This window comes from Hippocampus bargibanti, linkage group LG01 (assembly GCF_051943395.1).
Source record: "Hippocampus bargibanti isolate YZ-2025 linkage group LG01, ASM5194339v1, whole genome shotgun sequence".
In the NCBI taxonomy this organism is placed as follows: domain Eukaryota; kingdom Metazoa; phylum Chordata; class Actinopteri; order Syngnathiformes; family Syngnathidae; genus Hippocampus; species Hippocampus bargibanti.
In genome coordinates, this window is record NC_142734.1 from 30,456,222 (window position 1) to 30,482,297 (window position 26,076).

Sequence of the window (26,076 nt, forward strand, 5' to 3'; positions counted from 1 at the left end):
GCCAGCGGGTATCAATGTCCAGCTTTTCCTCAGTTACTTTGGTGCATTCATCATATTAGAATTGAATTTGTCAAAAGAGCTTGCGCACCTCAGGAAGTAGTTTTTTTCAAATTGCAAATGCTTTCGCACACCTTTGCAAATAATCATGTTCAATTCTTTCTCAGTCAGAATCAGTTTTGCCATTTGACTTCATTTCAATTGGTCTCTGTTGAATTGTTCCACACCCCGCACCATCCTGGAATTGGTTTTAAGTACTGTACATGGAAAACGTGTTGTCACACTATGTCTCATCTATTATTTCTATTTTGATCATTTTCTTTGAAACAGGACGCCACCGTGGACCAATGTCTTCCAATTAGTCTTCTACTACACTGAAGTTTAAGAGTTTTGATAGACAGTCATCAAAACATCAAAACTTGCCTCCGGAGTATCGCTACAATAGTATCTTGACAACATGACAAGGGAATTTGACTGCATTATCCATTCACCATCACTGTAAGACCGGGGTGTCAGATTCCTTTGTTGCTGTGGGGCAAATCGTCATTAAAGTTTCCTCTCGAGGACCGTTAAGAATTTGGGGAAACCATTGAAATGTTTCATCTCCACATATTGCATACAGAACACACAAACAGATTAATGAATAACTAGTTTTCAAATTGAAGAAAAAAATAATGACTATTACTGTGGTTTACATGGGACAGTTTGAAATTTTGGTTGGGCCTTTAGCAAGCATCATGAAATTTCATAAGTTTGAATTCCTTTAGCGGGCCAAATAAAATGATGTGCGAGGCCAGATTTGGCCCCCGGGTCTTGACTTTGACACCTGTGCTTAAGATTTGTCATTCTGATGCCACTGATCTGTTCAGTAGCATAATTTCCTTTTGAGAAGCATACTCATAATTTTGTGAAAGAAGATGGCTTTTGCTCGGCCACGCCACCATGATTCTTTGCTGTTTATGCAAATTAGAAGAATGATATGTACCAAAGTGACTGGGGAAAACTGCAAGAACTTTAAAGGACAACCGATGTCACTTTTTTGTTTCCTAACTGACATCAGAAAAACGTTTTATAGCAACTAAAATACCCAAAACACGCAGTATATTTTAATTCAAATGCAAAACACCAATACAAATGACTTAAAGTGTCCAAAATCTGCAAAAAAAAATGAGCTGCGAATTGGGCATTTTCAGAAAGTCCCGCCCCCAGTTCGTGACATCACACCAAGAGGTCGTGCATTGCTGGAGAATCAAAACAATGGCTTCAGATTTGGAGAATATGCTTTCTTGTTACACATCCGGTTATGAATATGATTCAAATAGTTCTGAAGAGGAAAGCACACATGTTTGCAATCGATTAAAAAAATTATTCCGTGCCATTGTGAGGCAACATTGGGGGGAAATGTCTCACCCAAAAAGATGCAGAAAATGGCCACCGAGCTCCTGTGAGGAATGAATCAGCCCGTTTCCACGGGCTGATAAATTCCTGACATGGACCTTGGACGCCCTCTTCTGGCTCTTTCTGGTGCAACACAAGGTTTTCAGACCAAACAAGCATTGACGTGATGCACACTGCTACAATGTGTCCTTTTTTTTTCGGTCAGGGGCGTTCCTTCAGTGACGTCACATACGGACTTGTCACCAACTCAAAAACAAGACTTCCGGAATATTCAGCATGAGTCTTAAAATGTAAAATATCGCGATATGCGGTGGAATCTTTGTAAAATACGCAGAAGTCATTTGAAGCCATTTTACAAAATATGGACACAACTTGTCCGGAGACGTCGGTTGTCCTTTAATATAATATGGTATGACATTTGGAACGTAGTTGTTAATGTACGTGCGTGTGTATGTGTGGGTGTTGGGTCGTGGATACAAAAAAGGAATTGCTCCAATAACTTTAGACATTTTATTACAGACAAAAAAGAAAACAAAGGAATATTTGAGTCACAAAAAGAATCCGATGCTGGTCCAGTGGTATTGTACCAACAATTTTGGAAGAAAAATCATAATCCATGTTATAATAATAATAATAATAATAATAATAATAATAATAATAATAATAATAATAATAAATAATAATATAATAATAATAATAATAATGCACCCTGATGAAAAAAGTCAGTATCTTTACTTATTATTTATAAACCCATGTGAAAGCATCTAAACAACCAAAATAGAATGACCTTTTTATGTCAAACCAAATATTCATTAAAAGCAACTGGATCTCTGGCATGAAAAAGTAAAAGACAAAGTACATTTGGCAGGATCTATACACAAAATTGAATTATATACCCCGATATCCGTTCCTCTTAAATCCTGCTACAGTGAAAACCAGATCTTTTTCTTTTGAAAAAATCTTCACAAAAGATGAGAAAGATGAGCTCAACACAATTCTAAAACACCTAATAAAACTAGTCAAAACTGTTTTTTTTCTTTAGTTAACATTTCACATTTAGCTTCTTTTTTTGTTTTGTTTTGTTTAATTCACCTGTACAAGTGGTGTCGGGGCAAAAGAAGGTGGGGTTTGAAAGGGGTTTGAAATCTTCTACATCTGCACTTCGGCAACATCCTGAGGTCACGTGACGACAGTTGACGCTCCCAACTGTCAGAAAGGAGATGGCGATTCTTTTTCTTTTTTTCTTCTTCTTTTTTTGGGATGTCCTCATCCTCATCGTCTCTTTCTCGAAACACAGTTTTGGGTGTGTGTATTCAGTCACCACATAATTCAATGAAAGAAACTCGAGTTAGCTAAATACACACATAAGAAGGATTTGATTTTGGTGGTATATACAATCTCTGTGAGAAATAAAAAGGAAAAAAAAATATAAAGTCCTTCATTTAGGGTAAAGATGAATTTTGCCAACATCTCACATGTTGGCCACAAGCCGTGAAAATGTCCTGAAGAACACGCTACGCCCCCCCCCCCCCACCTCCTGCTGAGGCGACTAATTTGTAGATCCCTACTCTTTGAGGATGCTTGGAGCTTGTCATCTCCGATGAGGAGGCAAAGGAGAAGAAGCATCTCTTGGAAATTCAAAACAAAACCAGAAGTAGTTTTGTCTTTCCAGTATGCTGGCAGAAGCTCAGAGCTCACTGCCTCCGAATAAAAAATGAAAAGTTCACTGAGAGAGAGAGAGAGAGAGAGAGAGAGAGAGAGAGAGAGAGAGAGAGAGAGAGAGAGAGAGAGAGAGAGAGAGAGACAGAGAGACAGACAGAGAAAGAGAAAAAGTGCCTCGGGCATGTGGCTGATCTAAGTGCTTGGCGAATAGGTGAAGATGCTGGAGCAGTCTTTGGGATTTTTTAAATCCGACAAAGAAGAAGAAGAAGAAGAAAGCAAAATGGTGTCGAAGCAGATATATTGATGATGTTACGTTGGAAAAATCTCCCTGGAGTCACACGTCTGGAGGTCTTTCAACTTCAAGTGAGGTAGAGAGGCTTGTCCCGAGGTCCCATGCCACTGCTGGAAGAAGAAGAAGAAAAAAAAAAAACGTCATGTTCATGTCATGTGACTCACACCGACATGGGAACATCAATGGTGTGAGTGCAGAAGATTGTTTGTCTCTGTGTACCCTGAGATTGGCTGGCAACCGGTTCAGGGTGTCCCCTTCTCACATACTGTCACTGAATGGGAATTGTGGAACAGTCATTTTTTTTGCGATAAAACCAATTGTTTTTCTTTTATTGCTCATTAAAATCAACATGATTTACAAATAAATGGCAAACCCAGCCAACCGGTTCTTACCGGCATCTCTTAACTCATTCACTGCCAGACGATGTGCAAAAAAATGTGTCCACTCAAATAGCAGGACCCACACAGTATTGAGTTTTTGGACTGCATAAAAAATTCAATGCAGCGTAAGAAACTTTAGACTCTCTCCTTTCATCAGAAAAAATAGTGAATTTCAAAGTTCTATGGGTCTGGACTTATCAGATCTTGAAATGGGGGAAGCTGTACAAAATACTGTACAATATTGCTATACATAGCGCTTTAACAACAGCTGAAGCTGTAAGAAAGCGCTAAAATGTACAAAAGGCCAATGCTGCCTTCTCGTGGAAGGGGAAAAATATTGCCAGTGGTCTGACCAGCGCTTTATCGGTACCCTGCACAAAAAAAAAAAAAAAAAAAAAAAAAAAAAAAAAAAAACGAACAAATTCGGGAATGGCGCTCCACGTCATGCAATTCAATTCCCAAATAAATGGCAGTGAATTAATTCATAGGGGTAGTTTAGCAAAATGTATTGTCAAGAACGTACAATATAGCTACATATTAAAATATTTACGTTGTTGATGTTTGATTGGTTGAAAACAACTAGCAACTCAAAGGACAACCGACACCTCCGGACAAGTTGTGTCCATAATTTGTAAAATCACTTCAAATTACTTCTACTGAGCGTATTTTACAATGATTCCACGGCATACAGCTATATTTTACGTTTCAAGACTCACGCTGAATATTCAGGAAGTCTTGTTTTCGAGTTGATGACGATGCCTGACATGACATCACGTCAGGAACGCACCTGACCGAGAAAGCGACACACAATGCATTTTGGGTACTTAGTTTGGTCTGAAAACTTGGTGTTGACGGCGAAATTAGAAGGAAAACACATAAATAACGCGATGGTGAATTTGTTGTGTATTGCACCACGACTACTATTTGATTCTAGTTGACACAAATTCCCAGCAGACAAATCAGCCCATTTCCAACGGAGCTTGGGCGCCATCTTGTGCATTTTCTGGGACGCTACATTGGAGGTCTGATGGCTCGAATGGAAACGCAAGTACTTGTTTAATCGATTGCAAGCATTTATGCTTTCCTCTTCATAACTATTTGAATCATGTTCATAATTGGATGAGTAACAAGAAAGCATCTTCTCCGAATCTGAAGCCATTGTTTTGATTGTAGAGCAAGGCAAAGAAGTCCTGACGTGATGACACGAACAAGGGGGGGCGGGACTTTCTGAAACTCACAATATCCGGCCGGGGTCATTTTGAATTAGTTTTGGGACACTTTAAGTCATTTTTATTGGTGTTTTGCATTTGACTAATTTGCGTGTTTTGGGTATTTTAGATGCTATAAAACTTTGTTTCTGATGTCAGTTAGGAAACAAAAAAATGGTGTCGGCTCTCCTTTGAATGTCATCTCTTTTAGTGACGTACATGAATGACAGACACTTGGAGAAAGCTGAAATGCAACAAACTGAGGTCAATATACCAAAACTAATGTGGTTGGCTAGCCTCGTTTCACAATTTTGTTCACCTTCTTTATTTTATGATACTCCTAACTTGATGTGTCAAATGCAAAAATGTTCCTTTAATTCATCTTTCTAGGGCCCTTCAAAGCGTCAAGAAGCTATTCAGAGCAGGAAAACCTTCAAGTAAATTAACGCTGCAAACGTGATTTGACTCAGGCATGATCCTGCTTGACATACAGCGACAGAACGGGCTTCGCGTAGCGAGGCCGAGTTTCAGGTGTGAGACAAAACAGGAGTCCTCTTGTTGCCACTTGAACGGTTCGATTCGGTAAAGCGACAGGCAGCAAACAAAACAGAGGTGGATTTAATTGGATATCGGAGCTGGAAATGACATCCTGCCTTTGCGTCTCGCTTTTGAGGAGTGCATCACTAATGGTGTTTTAAATATGGCCGTGTGACAGTCAAGTGGTTCCTAGCAAGTCATTTGGAAAATTCATAAAACGGCTGACAAATTTTTATTCGCTGACATCTGCTGTGTTAATCTTTTACCTGCAAGGGTTGGGTCCACAATCTCTGTTGCAGTATTCGCTATCCCAGTCTGGGTTCTGGCCGTGCACCGGATTAGGAGCCCCTGGAGACTGTGAGCCACCCACGCTGTTCTGGTACTCAGCCTGAATATGGGGAAACCCCTGAGGGTCAAACATTTTTATAAGTGAAATTGAATGAGAAGATGTTGCACTGTGGGGGCTGGACGTGAATGATCGTAAACAAATAGATACAATTTCAGACTTTGGATGCACAGAGCAAGTGATTAGCACATACAGTAGTTTTGAATTTCTCCACTGTGAGTCTAATAAAGGCTAATCTAATCCAAATGAATCTAATCTAATCTAATTGGATTAGTTAATTTAATCTAATTTAATCTCATTTTATTTAATCTAATTTACTTCAATTTAATTCAATGTAATCTCATTTAATTTTATTTAATCTCATTTAATTCAATCTAATTTAATCTAATTGACTTCAATTTAATTTAATTTAATTTTATCTAATTTACCTCAATTTAATCTCATTTAATATCATTTAATTTAATCTCATTTAATGTCATTTATTTCAATTGAATTCAATTCAATTTAATGTAATTTAATGTAATATAATATAATTTACTTCAATTCAATGTAATTTATTTTAATCTAATCTAATCTAATCTAATCTAATCTAATCTAATCTAATCTAATCTGCCTTCATGTATGGTGTTTCTATGACCGGCCCCCTCCAGCCCCCATTGCAAGAACACATTCCCAAGTTTAAATCAAGTCTCTAAATTGTCCATTTGTGAATGGTTTTATATTTTTACCCGACGAGTGATTGGCGGTGGACAGGAACTACTGATATAACTTTTTTTAGCAAGCTTCTAATTTATGAGAGATTTGTGTTAAAGAAGTGACATGCATCTCATTTACGAAAAATGTAAATCATGCAAATTGAACATTAAAACCAATGACTAAATTGAGGCAAAATATGAAAACATCACACTCACTTATAACATTTGATTATGGGTGAGAATATGGGAGCTAGCGCCAGTTGGGCGTTAATCAGCTAACAGCTAACAGTTCAATAGGCTCTTGGAGTTAACCACGCAGCCACTCTGCACGCGCCCAGTCACATCAGATCCAAATCAAAATCCCGTTCAGATAAAAGGTAAGAGTTGGTTGTGGTTTAAAAGCGACGGCGATGGTGCAAAAGCAGGAAGTAAACAACTGCAAAAATATGGCGCTAAATATTGCTTAATGGAAACAGTGCTTCTACTCCTTCATTAGAATGAGTCTAAGTAACGGCAGATGCAAGATATGTGGACACCATCTGTCTTTTCTGTTTGATGGTCACAAATTCCAAAATGTCGAACTTTTTGGGCAACTTCAAGGTGACTCCGTACCGAAGTGCAGTACAATGAGGTAGAAAATCAACCTTCTGATGAATTCCACACACACCTGTTGGGTGAGAGGTGGGGAATGCAAAGGTGCTTGGAGCCCCATTTGGTGTGAGATGATTGGCTGCGACTGCTGCATGCGGATTGGCTGATTGAGCAGTGAGCTCTGGTGCAGGGAGAGCTGGGCATGGGGGTGCAGGGGTGGGCTGATCTGGAAGGGAGCAGGGGGCGAGGCACTCATGCTGGGTGGCAGCATCTGCGATTGGCTGAGAGTGGAGGCCAGGCTGTGGCGTGGTGGTCCCGCGTAGCTCTGGAGGTCCGACAGCGGGAAGGAGCCCGATGGGCCCAGGTAGGGTGACGAGGGCTGAGGACTGTACAGGGGCTGCTTTGGGGGCAGCAGGTGGGGGGACTGGCTTGTCTGCTGGGCACTTTTTGGCTCTGGATCATTATATGTCTGGAAATAAGACACCAAAAATTAGTATCATATAGTCCACACTTGGCCAATAAAGATGATTCTATCACCATATGCACCATGTTGGTGATGGTGGTGGACCCCAAAAAAGCAGGCAGTCGGGGGGAGCAGGATGTATTTGACAAATTGTATTAAATAAAGTCGGTAGGGACAAACTCTCAAGCAGCAGTCATGAGAACAAAAAGGTCCAAAGTAGCAAAGAAACCCACGAGTAAAACATGACAAGAACAAACAAACCTAATAAGGTGAAACAAACAATGACCTGACACTGAATGGTCGTGTCGGGAGGCCTTTTAACTGCCACTGATTAAAACGACCAACACCTGTGCAGCTGCAGGCGGGGCCCTACAGTGCCACTTGTTGGTCGCCAACCGGAACGTTAGATTCTGATATGCAGGTAGTGATATATGTTTGCGCAAAAATGACATCTCTATCCATTTTCAAAAGCGCTTCCAGTGGGCCGCGGTCAGGTAGCGCACCTCCAAAACTGACTTTGGCCAAAAGATGGAATACCTCCCTGACTGGTTTCCAGTGAGTCATCAGGCACAAATTTGCCTCCCTATACTGACCCACCGACAACAATTTACACCGATAGACAATTAATTGAAATTAATTAATTACAACGAATTACAATTACTTTTTGGGGAATGTGGGGAGGAAGGTGGAGTACCCGAGGAGAACCCACACAAGAACAACTCTCCCAGAGAAAGCCAAGATTCGCACCTCATGTCAAAACAACAAAGCAGACGCGTTAACAATCACCCCACAGTGCCGTGCAGCTCCAAAATGAATCTCAACTTAATTTCAAATCGATCTTCAGCTCGACAGCTTTCGCCATGTATTTTCCGCACCCTCGTTGCACTACAGCTGACGAATGAACGGGCAGATGAAATTTGATGTTTAGCAAGAGCTGCGGAGAGGGTGGGGGAGGGGGTGTAAAAACTCACACCAACTCCGCCTTGCAAAAACTTGTTGACTTGACCTTTCTCATGGTGGTCGCTCGGAGCAAGCGTAAGCGCCCTCGGCGTGCCTGCCTTTCGCCCTGTTATGACGAGCTGTCACACTGTTCATCTCCAACCATCAGTGTTGATTAGACTGTAATGGAGCTCATTTGTATGAATGGATCTGAGGCTGGGGTAATGATCAATAGACAACTTGACAGAGATGGCCGAAGAAGACACACACACACACGCCGACTCGGACATACACAGAAACCAAGGCAGAGAAATGAGGCTGTTTGCTCGCAGAACAAATGGAATGACAAAAGGAATCTTCTCGCCACTATGTTGTGTTGTTAATACAAGGCGGCACTAAACAATGCGATCTTTAGCACTCCTCCTCGCTCTTCTTTATTCCGCCGCTGCCGGATTCCTGTAAATCATTTCCAGGGCATGCAAATGCTACTCATCCGAATTAAGAGAAAGCTAATAATAAATGCGTCGAGATCTTATTCCTGACATCTTGCCGATTGACATTCTGTCGTAGGCGCAGGTGACAGAGAGAGAGAGAGAGAGAGAGAGAGAGAGAGAGAGAGAGAGAGAGAGAGAGAGAGAGAGAGAGAGAGAGAGAGAGAAAGATAGAGAGGAAGAGAGAGAGCGAAAGAGAGTGAGAAGGAGGGAGGGAGAGGGAGAGAGTAATAGGGAGGGAGCCAGAGTCGGAGAGAGGGAAAGAAAGAGAAAGAGACAGGGAGAGGGAGAGAGAGAAATAGAGATAGAAAGAGGGAAAGAGAGAAAGCAAAAGGGAGCAAGACAGAGAGAGAAAGTGAAAAAGATAGAGTGACAGAGAGAGAGAGAGAGAGTGAAGAGAGCAAAAGAGAGTGAGAAAATGTAAGGGAGAGAGACAGAGAGAGAGAAAGAGAGAGAGAGCGAAAGGTAGCAAGAGAGAAAGAGAGGAAGAGAGAAAGTGAAAAAGACTGAATGAGAGAGAGAGCAAAAGAGAGATAAAATGAAAGAGAGACAGAGAGAGGGAAAGAACGAGAGAGAGGGAGAGAGAGAAATAGAGATAGAGAGAGGGAAAGAGAGAAAGCAAAGGTAGCAAGACAGAGAGAGAAAGTGAAAAAGATAGAGAGAGAGCGAGAGAGAGATAGAAAGGTAGCAAGAGAGAGAAAGAGAGGGAGGAAGAGAGAAAGTGAAAAAGACTGAATGAGAGAGAGCGAAAGAGAGATAAAATGAAAGAGAGAGAGAGGAAGAGATAAAGAGAGAGACAGTGATAGAGAGAGTGAGAGAGAGAGGTAGCAAGAGAGACAGAGAGGGAGAAAGAGAACAAGTGAAAAGAGAGAGAGACAGAGAGAGAGAGAGAGAGAGAAAGTGAAAATAGAAAGAGCAAAAGAGAGAGAGAAAATGAAAAGGAAAGAGAGAGAGAGAGAGACTGCGACAGAGAGAAAAATGTGCTTTCCCTCCCGAATCCATCATAATGTAGCCATCTTGGTCATATGTATTTTTTCACTCTGAGCGCCTGAGCCATCCATCCCCACGTCGCTCACGATTGCATCCACCGTAATCTGCACCCTAAGCAAATCAGGTATTGTTCCAAATATGGATGCTTGTCTTTGAATCTAATGCCCCCACCGCCTCCCCTCCCTCAACCTCTCCACCACGGACGCCCCTCCCATCCCATTAGCGGGGATTTTCCATCCAATCCATCATCAGTCTATGCCTGTGCCTGTGTGTCATAAGCGTTACCTTGGAAACCAGACTGGCTCTGTACGCTGCCAAGGCTTTCAGGTACTCCTTCTTGGCCGCCTCGGTTTTTCTCTTGTAACCCTGAGAAGAAAGGTGAAAATCAAAAACATGCAGTTTCAGGTGAAGACGAGGGCTTGACATGTACAGAAACACATCGTGCACTCACACACACACACACACACACACACACACACACACACACACACACACACACACACACACACACACACACACACACACACACACACACACACACACACACACACACACACTTTTAATGTTTCCCTTTCGCATCAGAGCCAATGGCACAGAACATTTTTTTTATTTCCTAACCGCAGCACTAATACAGCCTCATGTCAATGTGTCTCCCCCTCCATTGTAGAAACACATCATTTCCATTCCAATCCACCCGGCGAAATGAGGCGCAACTTCTTTCTTTGGATCCTTTCAGCTCCCAAATAAGACTCCTATCAGTACGCTGACATTAGACACTCATGAGAGTCGCTTGCTGCAGCGGTGCAGCCTGTAAAGAGGGTTTCTTTCTGCTCTCTTTGTTATTACAGCAACAACTCTTGTTGCTATTTGCTTTTTTTTGTCAATAAAGACGCATGCTTTTTTTACAGTACTTGGGTCGGATGTGCGGTCTCAGATTTATTGACATATTGTCGAGGTGGTTATTAAAATGACTTCATATTTCAACAATCAAAAGATAAATGATGGTTGCAACTGCTTGTGTTATTTGCTCTACTACCCGAATCAGTTTTTCCCCATGACTCTAAAGGTGTTGCTTTTCATCACAATTCTAAAAACTATCTGTGACCAGCAGATAAATTTGTTGGGAAAAAAAAAATCAATGCTTGGCTTTAACTCATTCACGACCATTCCCGAATTCATTTATTATTCCGGAATTGAAAAGTGTGACGTAGCGCACCATTCCCAAATTTGTTCGTGTTTTGGTTTTCTTTGCGGAGGGTGCCAGTAAAGCGCTAGTCAGACTTCTGGCAGTGTTTTTCCCTCTTATGAGGGGGCAGCATTTGCCTTTTATACAGCCACCCCCATTTCAAGCACAGATAACTCCAGACCCATATAAAGTCAAAGTGAAAGTCATCTTAATTGTCAAATATGCTCATATGCATGATTTACAGCCCAGATTAAATTACTGTCCTCTCAGACCCAGCGTGCAAGGCACTTATAATAACTTTAGCAAACATACATAATCAACACGAAAACGGCATAACTTGGGAATTAACTCTTTTTTTCTGATGAACGAAGAAAGTCTAAGGTTTCTTACACTGCATTGAATGTTTATGTAGTCCCAAAACTCAATATTATGTGCGTCTTGAAATTTGAATGAATATGACAAAAACCTTGGTACTGGAGTGGACACATTTTTGCACATCGTCTGGCAGTCAATGAGTTCATTGGATTGGATTGGATTTGCCTTTATTAGTCTCGCAATGGAGAAATTTACATTTCACAGCAGCAAAGTTATGAAAGAAATGAAAGTAGAAATTCATGACGTATTACCGTAATTTATAACTATTTATCATTGTAGAACATATACAACAACAATTTTGAGTGTTCTATTAATCTTCCATGCATATATTTGGAATGTGGGAAGAAACCACAGTACCCGGAGAAAACCCACACAGGAACATATAAACTCCAGGCAGGGAGGCCGCAGCCAGAATCGAACCCAAATCCTTAGCTCTGTGAGGTTGACACGCTAACTACTCAACCACCGGGCCAACCTGTATGGATGATTTTACGATAATATTGAAAGCAAATAATTGAGATTAAGGGGTATAATTCAATGAGTATAATGTAAAACTATATATGAAGTATGTGTTTTTGGGTATTTCAGGTGTATGTTTGAAATAGATTAATAAGAAATAGGTGAATCAAAAAATGATAACGTCACTTGAATAGAAGCATAGCATCACAATGGAGCTCCTAAGTACACAATATTAGAATAACATGCTTGAATGAAAGCACAGTTTAATCATGAGATGAAGCAAAAGAAGCCAGCGGTTTGACTTTGGATTTGAATGGCCTCAAGGTAAAACATGATGACCTCCTACTTACTTATTAGCAGAGCAGACGTGAGGTTGAATAGCGACAAAAGCATAAGGCCGCTTGTCATGAAAAAGGGGGGTATTGTCAAGATGCCCTTCAGCGCCACAAAGGCCAAGGAGCACTGATTTTATATTCTCGGTAGGATCAAACACATAAAGAGAACAGTAAACAAACTAATGTGGCTCCACTCTCAAAAAAAGATTTATTTCAATCCTCCAGTTTATGTTTGGGGCAAGGTTCCAACGATATACGAAATATATTTCAAATTTCATCTGAAAGCATAGATTTCATTGAAAAATGTATTGAAAAAAATTAGAAAAAAGAAATAGAAATAGATACAAAATATATACATAAATAGAAAAATATTTAAAAATACTAAAAACAAATAACATATTTTTTAACTAAAATTAAAAAAGAAATAGATAAAAGATTTAATAGAAAGCACATTTGACAATCAAGTTGACTTTGGATTGGATTGGATATGTCTTTATTAGTGTCACGGTGGAGGAATTTACATTTCACAGCAGCAAAGTGATGAAAGGAATGAAAGTAGAAAAACAAAATACATGAGCTGCTGGAAAGGTAGCCACTCTCGCGGCTTGATTTGATTTTCTGAACTATAAAGTGTCTTGGAGTATAAGGCCAGCCTTCAATGAATTGCCCTTTTTTCCTCATACAAATCAAGAGTGTCAAACTCACATTTTGCCGCGGGCCACATTGTAGTCAGTTTCTTCTCGGGTGGCCGTTATAAATTTGAAGAGGCCATTAGAATATTTCATCCCCTCCACAATATACATATAGAGCGCACAACAAATTAATGAATAACTCGTTGTCAAATTTGAAGTCAAAAATAATGACTGTTATTGTGGTTTACATGGTAAAATTTGAAATTTTGGTTCTTACTTTAGAAAGCTTCATGGCACTTGACATGCTTGATTTGCTTTCACGGGCCAAATAAAACAATGTGGCGGGCCAGATATGGCCCCCGGGCCTTGACTTTGACACCTGTGCTCTAAATTGACCTTGGGTGTCTTCATGTGAGTGTGAATGGTTGTTTGTCAATGTGTACCGTGCAATTGACTGGCAACCAGCTCAGGACGAAGACAGCTGTGCTAGGCTCGGCACGCCCGTGACGGCTCAAGAGGATAAGTGGTTCAGATAATGGATAGATGAAAATATACCTTCTATACTCTTTTGGTGCGGCTTAACGACAGCCTGCGACATCTCGCTTCATAATCGGTCAGTCAGGCAAGTCAGTAGATGAAATCCAAACACTATGCAACGGTTCTGTCAGGTACATAATTCAACTCTGTATTAGATATTCCCTTAGAATATCCAAAGCGCTAAAACGTCCAACTTCATTAACTTGGACTGTTTTACTGGTGCTGTCACCCTTCTCCTCCCTCGTTCAGTGGGTAGAATTAAATTTAATAGAACAAAAAATAAGAGTCAGCAGAGTCGCGGATAAACGGGTGTATTATCTTTATAAAAGAGTAAAAACGTGCTCATTAAGGTGAGTGTTATCTCACAGCAATGTTCTGGTAATTACACAGTGGAGCATGGCCACTATAAGACCCAACACACATGGTTCACCGTAGCGCTATTATGGAATATCACAGGGGAAAAAAACACTCTTGTTTTTTTTAACATTATTTTAAAAAAGCCCATTGTTTTCTCGTGGTTTGGTGTAATTCTAAAAGACGCTCTAATAGTGACCTCATGACCTCAGCTGTTTTAAAAAACCCAGCTTGTGTGTTTTTTTGGAGGGGTATGCACTGTACTAAACATGCCACTTATAAAGGCACAGGGACGTTTGTTCTGACAGGAAATAGTCAATTTCTAAATAAATTCCCATGAGGCCGCATTGGAATGATGGATTGTATGTGTATTTATTTGGGGGGTGGCAGTCGTAATTCCAGCGAAGCATAGCATAACATATGGTAAATTTGAATCACAGGCATTCCTCCGGCAGAAGGTGACTGTAGTTCAGCCAAAACATTCAAACAGTTGTAACGGTTCCCTTAATTGAGCAAAAACCGCCGATACATACCAAGCATGGGAATGCTATTTCGCGATTTATGATATTTTGGAGAATTTTCTCGCGATATAAGCTCCGGATGGTGATATGTTTCATGATCAACAAACTTGCGCAGGGTACATTTCTTTCGTCTCAAAACGTACACGGCACAAATGGGCGGCAAACAAAAAAGCAACCGAAGGTTTTGTGCTAAACTTGTGCCGAGAATGAAAATGAGGCCCGAATGAAATTTCTCGAGAGGGGTCACATGATCATCACCTGTGGTCATAGGTGAGGCCTTGAACTCGAAGCACTTGCGTTACTGCTTTTGTTTTCTGCTATGCATTTTAATGTGTAGAGAACACAAGGTTACAGTATGTTCGATTATGGAAGAGAACATTTAAATAATTGCACGGAAATTGCGCAGAAAAAAATCAACTTTGCTCTCTAAACTGAATTTAAAGGAGGACTTATTGTTCTTTGGTCACTTATTATTGCAATTGTTTACTGCACATATTAAGGAGATACACAGACATTTCCAATGCAGTGGTGCCTCTACTTATGAAATTAATTGGTTCTGGAAAATGTTTTTATTCTCCAGCAAAGCAAGACGTCTTGGTGTGACGTCACGAACTGGGGGCGGGACTTTCTGAAAATGGCCAATTCGCAGGTCAATTTTTTGCAGATTTTGGACACTTTAAGTCATTTTTATTGGTGTTGAATCCATATTGTATTTTTTTTACTTTTTGTCAGTTGAAATTTCCTTTATAACTAGAGGCAATATTTTCCTTTTGAGGCGTTTCATAACTTGACAAAATTCGTATGTAGAGACGTTAATTATCAGCATGCGCTTCCACAAATATGATGTATTTTGTACCTGCTTCTGTTCTTCTCCTAGGCTGTCCCACATGGAGGCCACAATCTTGGAGACGTCTCCAAAGGTGGCGTTGGGATTCTGTCCCTTAATGGCTGCCTGGGTATCACGGAAGAAAAGCGCATAGGCCGAGACGGGTTTCTGTGGCTCGTTGGGATCCTTCTTCTTCTTCTTCTTCTGCGGTTTGGGTTTGGGCTTCATCATTTCCGCCGAGGGCCGCTTGTCGTTGCTTATCTGCAACCGGACAACAGGTAGGAAAACAGCTATTAGATCTGGTGATAAAAATAACCGTTTACATCAAGTAAGGGAGACGGTGAGGACATAAGGATGATTGTTGAATTTGAAGGTGAATTGCAGCACAGCGCTAAAAATCAAAGAAAAAAAACGCAGAGCCAGGGTGAAAACAGACAAGCTCTGTGAAGTGCGGCCAGAGTTTCTTCGAAGAAGAGAGAACACATTGATTCCCGAACTAGGAGGACATCGGTGAGACTCCTTCGTCTCTGGGGTGTCAAACAGCCAAACTGGCGAAACAGAAATAACATTCTTCAAAGCACAATATGAATAATATTCTTTGTTCCATTCAAATACATACAAATACAATCTTCATAGGAAAAAAATGTGGATGGGGAAAAAAATGAACTAAACTAAAATGTCAACATTTAAAGGCTGTAATCACATGGTTTGTCAAGAATAATACCGTGTAATCTCACTCCGCTTTCAGGAGGCGCAAACTGCTCACATCCGCATGATGTGCAACATCCAACACACATGAATGCACTTTCATTTCTTTCTGTAAAAAGGGGGGCGGGGTGGGGTTTAGATGGGGAGTCAAATCCAGGTCACCTGATCCTGGTTGTGATTCTGTATGAAAATTGCCTTCTTGGATGCAGAGAGAACACATCAAATAGAGGAGATGGGGAAGGGGGAGGGGGGACACAGAGAGAGAGAGAGAGAGAGAGAGAGAGAGAGAGAGAGAGAGAGAGAGAGAGAGAGAGAGAGAGAGAGAGAGACAGAGAGAGAAAAGGGGATGTGGGCGGCGAGCAAGCGCAAAGACATTGCAAGATAGGACGTTTCGGAAGCAGTGAGAGCTTGATGCTTCCATTTGTATCGGTTAACCTGATTTCTTGATGGTTCTTTCAAAGAAAAAAAAGCATCTATTTTACCCATTAACATAACAGGCAAATGTAACAGGCACATTTCCCATTATGATAATCAACCCAATCTTCTGTGTGCTTTTCTTTTTGTCATCAGGATCAGGAAACACACATACATTCCCAATGCATTGTTTTGTTTTCATCTCAGGTTCGTTTGAATCGCAAAAATGATTTGCTCAATTGATCTGAAATGTACCTTTCACTTCTTTTTAATTACATTGTCTCTTGTCTTGACCCCTAATAGTACATAATAAGTTGCTTGCAATGATATATTTTTATGCCACTGTTATTTTCAGCGATCACCTTCCTAAATAAAATGGATGCAGGTCGAACTGGCGGTGGCAGTTTCTCCCTCAACCGTCAAGAAGACCAAAAAAAAACCAAGTATTTCTATGAAATAAATAGATGTTTCCCTATTCAGGGAGATGCGAAACATTGTCTTGTGTCTTTCACAGCTTCCAGGTCATTTTAATTTCTTGTGTGCAAGTATGCCTTGTTTCATTAAAATATAATCAGCCTTCACTTCCAGGCAATGAGGCAGAAGACAGGCATTAGATCTGACATCTGTTCCATCTAAGCCTTTGAAGTGAATCGAGAGTAAAATTAAGGTAGGCCAAATTGAAGTAGCAAAATGGGGGATGGGAGGGGGGGAAACAAAGTACTGCTACAAAATTTCCAGGAAAATCCGCATGTATTTGTACTCTGGAGGGCATGATGACAACAGCATGCAACAACATGCAATTAACTAAATGACGGAACAATGGACACGTGCTTTCATTTCTTCTCCTGGTTCGCCTCTTTTATTGTCCAAATGGTGATGAAATTATGTTGAAAATGAAAGAACAAATAAAGCACTCAGAATGCTGCGCCTACAAAGAAACCTGCTGGACTCTGTACTGAAATGAAAGCAAAGAGTACATTTGCCTGCGTGGCTGATTGAATCTTCTGGTTGCTTGAAACACAAACACATTTATCATTTCATTTGCATGCTTAAGTCTGGGGGAAAAATATAGTATAAACTGTATATACACTAGTTTTGGTCTCTCTCTCTCTCTCTCTCTCTCTCTCTCTCTCTCTCTCTCTCTCTCTCTCTCTCTCTCTCTCTCTCTCTCTCTCTCTCTCTCTCTCTCTCTCTCTCTCTCTCTCTCTCTCTATATATATATATATATATATATATATATATATATATATATATATATATATATATACAGTAAAGTCTCGTTATATCGATACGCAAGGGAATCCGAAAAAATATCGATATAACCGGGACTATCGATATATCCGATCCTGTGGGGGGGGGGGGTGCGTAAATGCGGCATCTTTGTTATGGCATGTAATTTCATCATTGGGTTCATGGATTGCGTATCTAACATGTTTTTTGTACAGTAGTGAAGTGAAAAATAAAGTTGTACATAAAATAAAAACGTCTTTACACTTTTTAATGACTATTTCCTTTCAAAAATGCAACCAACCAATGCTAAATCGTCAAGTTCTATTCACACGAAGCCATGAACGCCAGCATGTACAATCATATGAAAAACAGTGATTGTTGCAAACAATAAAGATATCTGGATGCAACACAATTAAATACTGTACATGGATGAAAAACCAAAACTGCAACGTTTACATAACTTACGTGACGTTCGAGAGTGGCTGAATAGAATCCCGGCGCGCAGCTGTGACGTTACAACAGCTTTTTGACAGACTCAAGAAACACAAAAAGTGATGTTGGTTGCCCTTTAATGCACAGTATGGAATGTACAGTCATTTTCAAAATCATGACGCTTCAGCAGACAAAACAACAAACATTGTTGCAAAAAACGCTTGCATTCATGTAACAGTACATGTACATAACACTGCAATTAGTATGTATGTAAGCTATTTAAAAAAGTCATCAATCTTCTTCTGCTTCCCATTTTTATATTTTAATATGAACACTTCCATCTTGTTTAACGTTTCTAAAAAACCGGATGCATTTTCTACGGATTCAAAGAAAGATCGCGTGTCCGCAACCCCTTGCAACGCTTTTGTCGAAGTTGCAAAAGGTGTGCATTCAGTCGCTTCTTCTTCATCGTCATCAGCATCATCATCATCACGGGAATCTACTGTGGCATACTTGGCTTTGACCTCCGCTGCGATATCCGCATCTGATGAGCTTGGGAATGTCGCAATGTCTTTGTCGACTGCGACATACGATGCAATGTCGGCGACTTTTAGCTTTTCAGCCAACACTGCAAGAGGAATGTTGTCGTCATCCTCTTCGTTAGCTGCAGATGTTTCCTCACTGCACCCTGGATTTTCAAATTTGCAGTGACGGAAGCAGTTCTTGATGGTGTTTTCGGACACCGTGCTCCACGCTTTGGAAATTGCTCTGATGGCATCCAAAACAGTCCATTGTTGAAGACACACGAGCAGCCGTCTGATACACACGAGCTGCCGTCTGAAAATGGCGTCTGCTCGGGAGAGCTGCTCACGTAACAAGACACGTGACCAAGTTGACCAATGGCGCGACGGATATATCGATGTAAACAACAAAAATGGCCGGCGGGGGATGAAAAGGAGCACCGTAATAACCGGATTATCGTAACAACCGGGTATCGTACTAAACGGTACTAATTATACATAAAAAGACTAGAAATGTGCAAGGGAAATGAAAATAATATCGTAATAAGCGGTACTATCGTTATAAACGATATCGATATAACGAGACTTTACTGTATATATATATATATATACACATGTACATGTACATATACATATATAAATAAGTATATACTCTCTATCTATCTATCTATCTATCTATCTATCTATCTATCTATCTATCTATCTATCTATCTATCTATCTATCTATCTATCTATCTATCTATCTATCTATCTATCTATCATCCATCCATCCATCACCTCAAAAAATAAAACTAATCTATATGACGTCCAGTAGGAGGCACCATTGATGCGATTTCATGCTGAGTGGAAAGTCATCGCCAAGGTGTAAATCCTCAGCTCATTGAGGGAGGAGACCACATTGTTGAATTAATGTTACAACTGTAACTCTGATGATGACAATGATGATGATGATCATGTCAGTGGTGACAGCGTGTGGGGGTGGGGGGCATGTCCGGTTTATAGCACATTTCTATGCCAACCACACCTTGCACAACTGTTCATGTGCATGCAATCTCAACGCTGTAAATGTCACCAAGCGTCAGAGCAGGCTATCATTTAAATGTATCGTCGACTGAGATCTCTAACGGGACCGGCAGACATGTTCTTGCAGAAAATTGGTGGATAAATTGTATGTTGACAGTTTGGATTGACGCAGTGGTTATAAATAAGCAGATATTCTTTGATTGTAGGTCGGCGCTGGGTAAGAGATCACCATCGGGCTCCGTAAGCACCAGTCCGTCTAAATATGTTTTGCAGTCCACTTTTTAGTCTTCCATCAAAAGAATGAACTACAGTGTCAGCGTCAGCTTGCTCATCCCATCAGCGTTTCTGTTGTCTGAGGGGAAGTGAGAGCTGGAAAATGGAGCGGGAGAGAGGGGAAATGGGGATGGTGGGGGGGTCGCCGTAATTCTGAATAGAGAGCACCGACAAGATTAGAATTGACAGCCTGATAACAGCGTCCCGACGAAAAGTAGCAACAAGGAGGGGAAGGCGACGAAATAGTATGGGAGGCACAAACGAAGGTCGAGCTCAGACATGCGGGCGGACAGTTTAAAAGATGTGAAAACGAGGTAATAAAAGCAGGTAACAGCGATGGAGCCCGCGTACGAATGCGATTGTTCAGTCATGGTCTTAATGTTGCGTATGCATCGTCATCATCATCATAATAATCATAACAGGCACACAGAACAACAGAGTGGAGATCGCTGCGGACCGTGTTGACTCGATTAAAAACAACTGAACGCTTTTGTCAAATTTGTAATGTATTTAATTTAATTTAATTGTAGATTTGAGCACAATATTCTTTATTTTTAAAGTTATCAAAATTATCTTCAGTTCATAATTACTTGAACATGTTTACTGTATGCGAGAGCGTCTGATTGGTGGAAGTGTTTTCGAGTACCTGGATAAGCGTGTGCTTTAGTGTGCTCGAAGTTGCAAGATGAGTCTTGAAGAAAAAATAAAATAAAATGCTGCAATCAAACGAAGCCTATCTCTCCCTTTTGCCCATTCTTGATGTAGAGCCATCCATTCCCAAAACTACGAACCCCTAAACTTACATAAAGATCTCTTTACATGTCGGCCTTTGTAGCAAAGCCCATAGCGGACCCTCAACCGATGCAGGGTTTACATTAATTTACTCCAAAAACAATGATGGCGAAGACAACAATTGCCTCCAGTTTGAATGGAAACGCATGATACACCCCTTTCAGGAAAACAAATATCCTCTAGGCCGAATAGGATAAAATAAACACTTTATAAAGCACACTTAAGCACAATATGAGACGAGAAACTGTCAGGTGTGCCGTGGGAAATTATCCAAAATGTATGTCAGTGCTGTCTATAAATTTACTGTGTACTTCGGTGAGTGACAGGAGTCCAGACAATCACACGATACTATGCGTGAATCTCTTTATCCAATCACTGCATGTTCTTTGCTCCATTACAATAACAGTACAGCAGCGATAAGTGATGCTCATGCCCACCCCGTGTTATGGTGAAATGGCCATAAATGTAATACGTCGACTCCCTAAAGCAAAACAAAAATGAACTCTTGTTATTTTAAGTTGGAAAGGCTGTCGTAGTACGTGCAAAAGAAGAAGTAGTGAAACCGAGTGAGATATTTTATTTATTGAGTGAGAAAGGTCTGCTCTGCAAAACATACTGAGTTAAAGTTGTAAGCGATTTTTTCGGATGGAAAGATATGGTCTAAATCAAGCTGGACTCCTTGAAGCGACACATTCAGCAGAAAAGTCATTGGAATTTTTGTGAGACTCAAGATGAGAAAGGCATTGGTACAATATTGCGGGAGAGCACTAACGACACAGAAAAAAATGAAGGACCCTGACTGATCAAGTTAAAGTTCTATTTCACTATATTTTACTTGCTATTAAAATGACTGCACCAAGTATCGTACCGATGTTAATTTGAATCCTATTCAATATGTTATAATACCGTAATTTTTCATTGTTCAAAAAACGTCTATAGTACCAAGATAATACTTGATTGTTAAAATAAGCTTAAAATAAATTAAGCACAAGGAGAAGGAGCTAGAAAAAAAAGTCTGGAAAAGTTTTAAATGAAATCATGTTTTCATCTCCTTGTCACTGGGCTCGCCTCCATGACTTGGGTGAAAACAAACATGACACATTCTTGCAATAAAGAGCACACATTCCAAACAAAATTATAACCGGCTGAGGGAATTCCATGTTTGCTATACAGCACAGTGGAAGGCGCACCAAGTGCCGCTTTTTATTGGGATGGTTTGAAATTGGAGCACAACGCAGTGGCCGCAAAAAAATTCCCACAGCAGAAAGAAAAAAAAGATGGCATGTAAATGATTTAGCTGCAAAGAGTATAAGACTCATAACAAGCGTCGGCGATGACAAGAAATGACGATTGGCGGCGTGATGTTTAATTTACTGCTCATTTTAAGTCAGTGCGCTGTCTGTCACGGGCGCACTTTCTCACTCAAAGCTGTGACAACTCAATAGATGCAATGACAGCAAAAGATCAGATTTAATTGTCTTCACTTGCAAAGATCCCCCTTGAGTCATTTGATTTCCAGATGTCAACAGCTGCCGATCTTACGCGTGGAAATGGGACCGCTGGCGAGGTGTTCCGAGTGAAATTGAAATGTTTAACATCTTTGGTGTCTGACACTGTTTGCAAAAACTCCCCCAAAACGCTGGCAAATAATAAGTTGCGACTGCAGTTGCCAAACCGTTGTTTCGGTAGTACTTGTGAACACAGATTCAAACTCAAAATCTTTTGACAGTGAAGCAGACACACAAACCAATACTGTATATCCCTGTTCGTGCGCACGCAACTATTTTTCGACGCATGAATGGCGCTTTGTATGGATGTTACTCGCTGCCATCTAGTGGTAGACTGTTCAACTCATTCACTGCCAGACAATGTGCAAAAAAAGGTGTACTCCAGTGCCAGGGTTTTTGTCATTGTCACTTGAATTCCAGGACCCACAGAATATAGAGCTTTAGGACTACATAAACATTCAATTCAGTGGCAGAAACCTTAGATTCTCTTCTTTCATCAGAAAAAAGAGTTAATTCCTAAATTATATGGGTCTGGAGTTATATGAACTTGAAAGGGGGGCTGTCCAAAATACAATGCAATACATACATATTGGTTTATATAGCGTTTTAACAACACCTGAAGCTGGAACAAAGCGCTAACATATAAAAAGGTAGATGCTGCCCCCTTGTGGAAAGAACATAGTTTGCCAGCACTTTATCGGCACCCAAGCATGAAAACACAAAACCCGAACAAAATTGGGAATGGCGCTCTACGTTATATTTTCAATTCTCGAATGAGTTCGTGAATGGCAGTGAATTAGTGAAGTAATTCAACATTTTCTTTCAGCTTCCTTTCATTACTTTGCCCCTGTTGCACTGTATACAGAGCCAAAAGGCAAATGCTGCCCCTTTGTGGAAGGGAAAAACATTGCCAGAGGTTTGACCAGCCCTTTATCGGCACCGCCCCTTGCAAGAAAAAAAAACAAGTAAATGAGTTAATTGTCCGGCCTGTCACTCGACATCATTGGAATGAATAGGTCACATTATTTGTAATATACAAAAAAACTGTAATGAATAATATTTTTTTTCCCCTGATCACATTTTTAATTTAGGAAATACTTCCATTTTTAAGATAAGGAGCAAAGGACAGCCTTGTCAGTGCAAGTATAAGACACTCGAGAGCATTTCTTCGACACCCCCAAGCATGGAGCCATGCAGTGCTCAATGCAGCTGTTAAATGAACCCCATACCTTTGTGGTTGTATAAATAGATAGATGGCCATTGTTAAAACAGCAGCACCGGTGAGTATTACACAATATCGAAAATAAGTACTGTAAATTTTCCACCATTACCACCACAAGTTACTCGCTGCTCCGAAAATATCAGCTGCAGATGCAGACTATACATTGACGGTCATTTTCAGATTCAGGTTGGAAGAAAACAAAATGAACACATTTGATGTGTAGGGTAAGCAACCACGTGGCTTACAGTTTGCTTCGATTGCATGCATGTCGCGGTTATGTTGATTTTCATTTTTTTTCCCCCGATGAACATCTGAAAGCAATATGCAACACTATCAAGATTGGTCTATTACAACGCAGCCGACAAAAAGAGAATGTAAACAAAGCTGTTTGATGCGTAAACCTTCTGACCATAAATGGAACGCCGAGTACAAGCGGGAGTTTTTTTTAGAACGGCGCAACATGTGATCATCTACTTAAATGTCTCCCCACATAATCTTCAGATTGGACAATATCTATAAATCACTCGGCGTAGACGATGTTTGGTGGTCTTGGACAATATAGCAAGCGCTTTTCATCTGGAAGCTATTACAGGGCCATGTCAGAGCGGCCATCTGTAAGCAATGAGCGGGACTGCATGTCAAAGCCACCTCACAGATCTCTGAGCTGAAAAAAGCAGGCAATCATTCCAAGAGCAGCACTCATCAAATAAAAATACGGCCCAGCCCAAACAATCATCAACCGGAAGTGCAGATTCATGCTTGTGGTTCAAAAATATATAAAAACGGGAGATAACAACAGTTGGAACCAGAGCTAAAATAGCATCTTCGGCCTTCATGCGGTTCCTTTTACGACATCCAGAGCTATAATAACGCACCACGTGGCTTCAGATTGACGGCTGCACCAGTGAGCTGGTGGCTAAATATCACCTTTGCAGATATTTTCATTCCTACTTCCAACCAGAACCAGAGCAGAAGTCGCCGCACATGATTTAACCCAAGGTGGAAAGGAACTGACAGCTCTAAGGATCTCTTCTCAGCACCGGATTGACTTAATCAGCCTCAATTGCAAAGTCCAGACCTTCCTATTTGGTAATGCGGTCAAAAACAGTGGCAAGTGAGAGCTAATTAGATTAACGGTAGTTTAACGAGCTGTTGGAGGGGTTCATGCAGATTGGATTTTAATAAAGAGCGGCAAAAAGCATCCGCTGTGCACTTCCTGGCTCTGCTGGCATTCTAATTGGCCCCACTGGGTTGCTGTAGCTCAGCACCGCGGCGTGCAATTTAGAAGCGGGGAAGGCAAAATGATTTTTTTCCCCATCCAGGTGGAAAAGAGACACATTTTTTAAATACAGGTAACACTATTTTAGCATGCCAAAATTTGAACAAAACATTCACAAGGCGTATTTCAAGCAACGCTGCCTTTATGGTGTGAGAGAAACAATACCGGAAAGATCAAATGGAATAACCTAATCCCATTGTTTTTTTTCCAAGCTAAAATGTCCTGATGATGAGTTCTTTGTAGAAGCAAAAAGCTATGACGGAGAAAAAATACAATTAATCAAACTCGAATGAGCGACCATAGCGGGGTTATTTCCATAGCAACAGCCCGAGGGGACAACTTGAACCCTTTAATGTGAGCTGGTGATGTCTCTTTGTAAACATCTGCGCAGCGGGAGGGGCGAGAAAGCCAATGAGAGAGCCTGGCAACAGAGGCATCACATGGCAGCAACCTCTTGCTCGCGATTGAAGTTTCCATTATCTCGTGCTGAAAGGACAGAAAAGTGCTTTGCGCATTGCATGCGCTCGGCTTTTACATTACTGCATGCTTAAAAGGCTGATACATATGTAAATGATTAGGAAAGAAAAATAACACCATTTTTCCCGCCGGTGAAAGTAGCATTAAAGAAGCATCTACACATTTTGATACAATTCCTCGACCACATGGTGCAATGATTTATTGAAATATTATTGTCATCTCTATTAAGGGACAACCGACGTCACTTTTTTGTTTTTTAACTGATACCAGAAAAACGTTTTATAGCATCTAAAATACCCAAAACATGCAGTATGATATTTTTAGTCAAATGCAAAACACCAATAAAAATGACTTAAAGTGTCCAAAATCTGCAAAAAAAATTGAGCTGCGAATCGGGCATTTTCAGAAAGTCCCGCCCCCAGTTCGTGACGTCACGCCAAGACGTCTACCATTGCTAGTGAATCAAAACAATTGCTTCAGATTCAGAGAATATGCTTTCTTGTTACACATCGAGTTATGAATATGATTCAAATACTTCTGAAGAGGAAATCATACATGTTTGCAATCGAGTAAAGAATTTATTTGTGCCATTTTGCGGCAACATTGGGGGAAAATCTCTTACCCAAAAAAAGAGGCATAAAATGGCGACATCCTGTGGCCACCTCCGTTAACACAGGCTGATGAATTCCTTATATGGCGCTTGGACGCCCTCTTCTGGCCTCCTGGCGGCTTTTGGGTGCAACACGAGGTCCCCAGACCAAACAGGTACAGCAATATACATTGACGTTATGGAAGGACCGCTACAATGCGTCTTTTTTTTTACGGTGAAGGGCGGTCCTTTAGTGACTTCACGTACGGACTCGTCACCAACTCAAAAACAAGACTTCCGGAATATTCAGCGCGAGTCTTAAAACGTAAAATATAGCTATATGCGGTGAAACCATTGTAAAATACGCTCAGTAGAAGTCATTTGAAGCCATTTT

At 40.6% G+C, this 26,076-nt stretch overlaps 1 protein-coding gene across 3 annotated transcripts in view; it reads right to left on the reverse strand.

Moving 5' to 3' along the window:
* Positions 1-1,908: 1,908 nt before the first annotated feature.
* Positions 1,909-26,076, reverse strand: part of LOC148903865 (TOX high mobility group box family member 2-like) — a 92,020-nt gene continuing 67,852 nt past the window's right edge. For 2 of the 3 annotated variants that reach the window (XM_089010091.1, XM_089010074.1), the window contains 5 exons: positions 15,245-15,475; positions 10,275-10,355; positions 7,183-7,575; positions 5,741-5,880; positions 1,909-3,459 (listed from right to left, as the gene is read on the reverse strand). In XM_089010091.1, coding sequence (XP_088866217.1) covers positions 3,417-3,459; positions 5,741-5,880; positions 7,183-7,575; positions 10,275-10,355; positions 15,245-15,475 — 888 coding nt within the window. In that variant the 3' untranslated portion in view covers positions 1,909-3,416. The remainder of the gene's footprint in view (positions 3,460-5,740; positions 5,881-7,182; positions 7,576-10,274; positions 10,356-15,244; positions 15,476-26,076) is intronic. The other variant, XM_089010082.1, reaches the window with a different exon arrangement.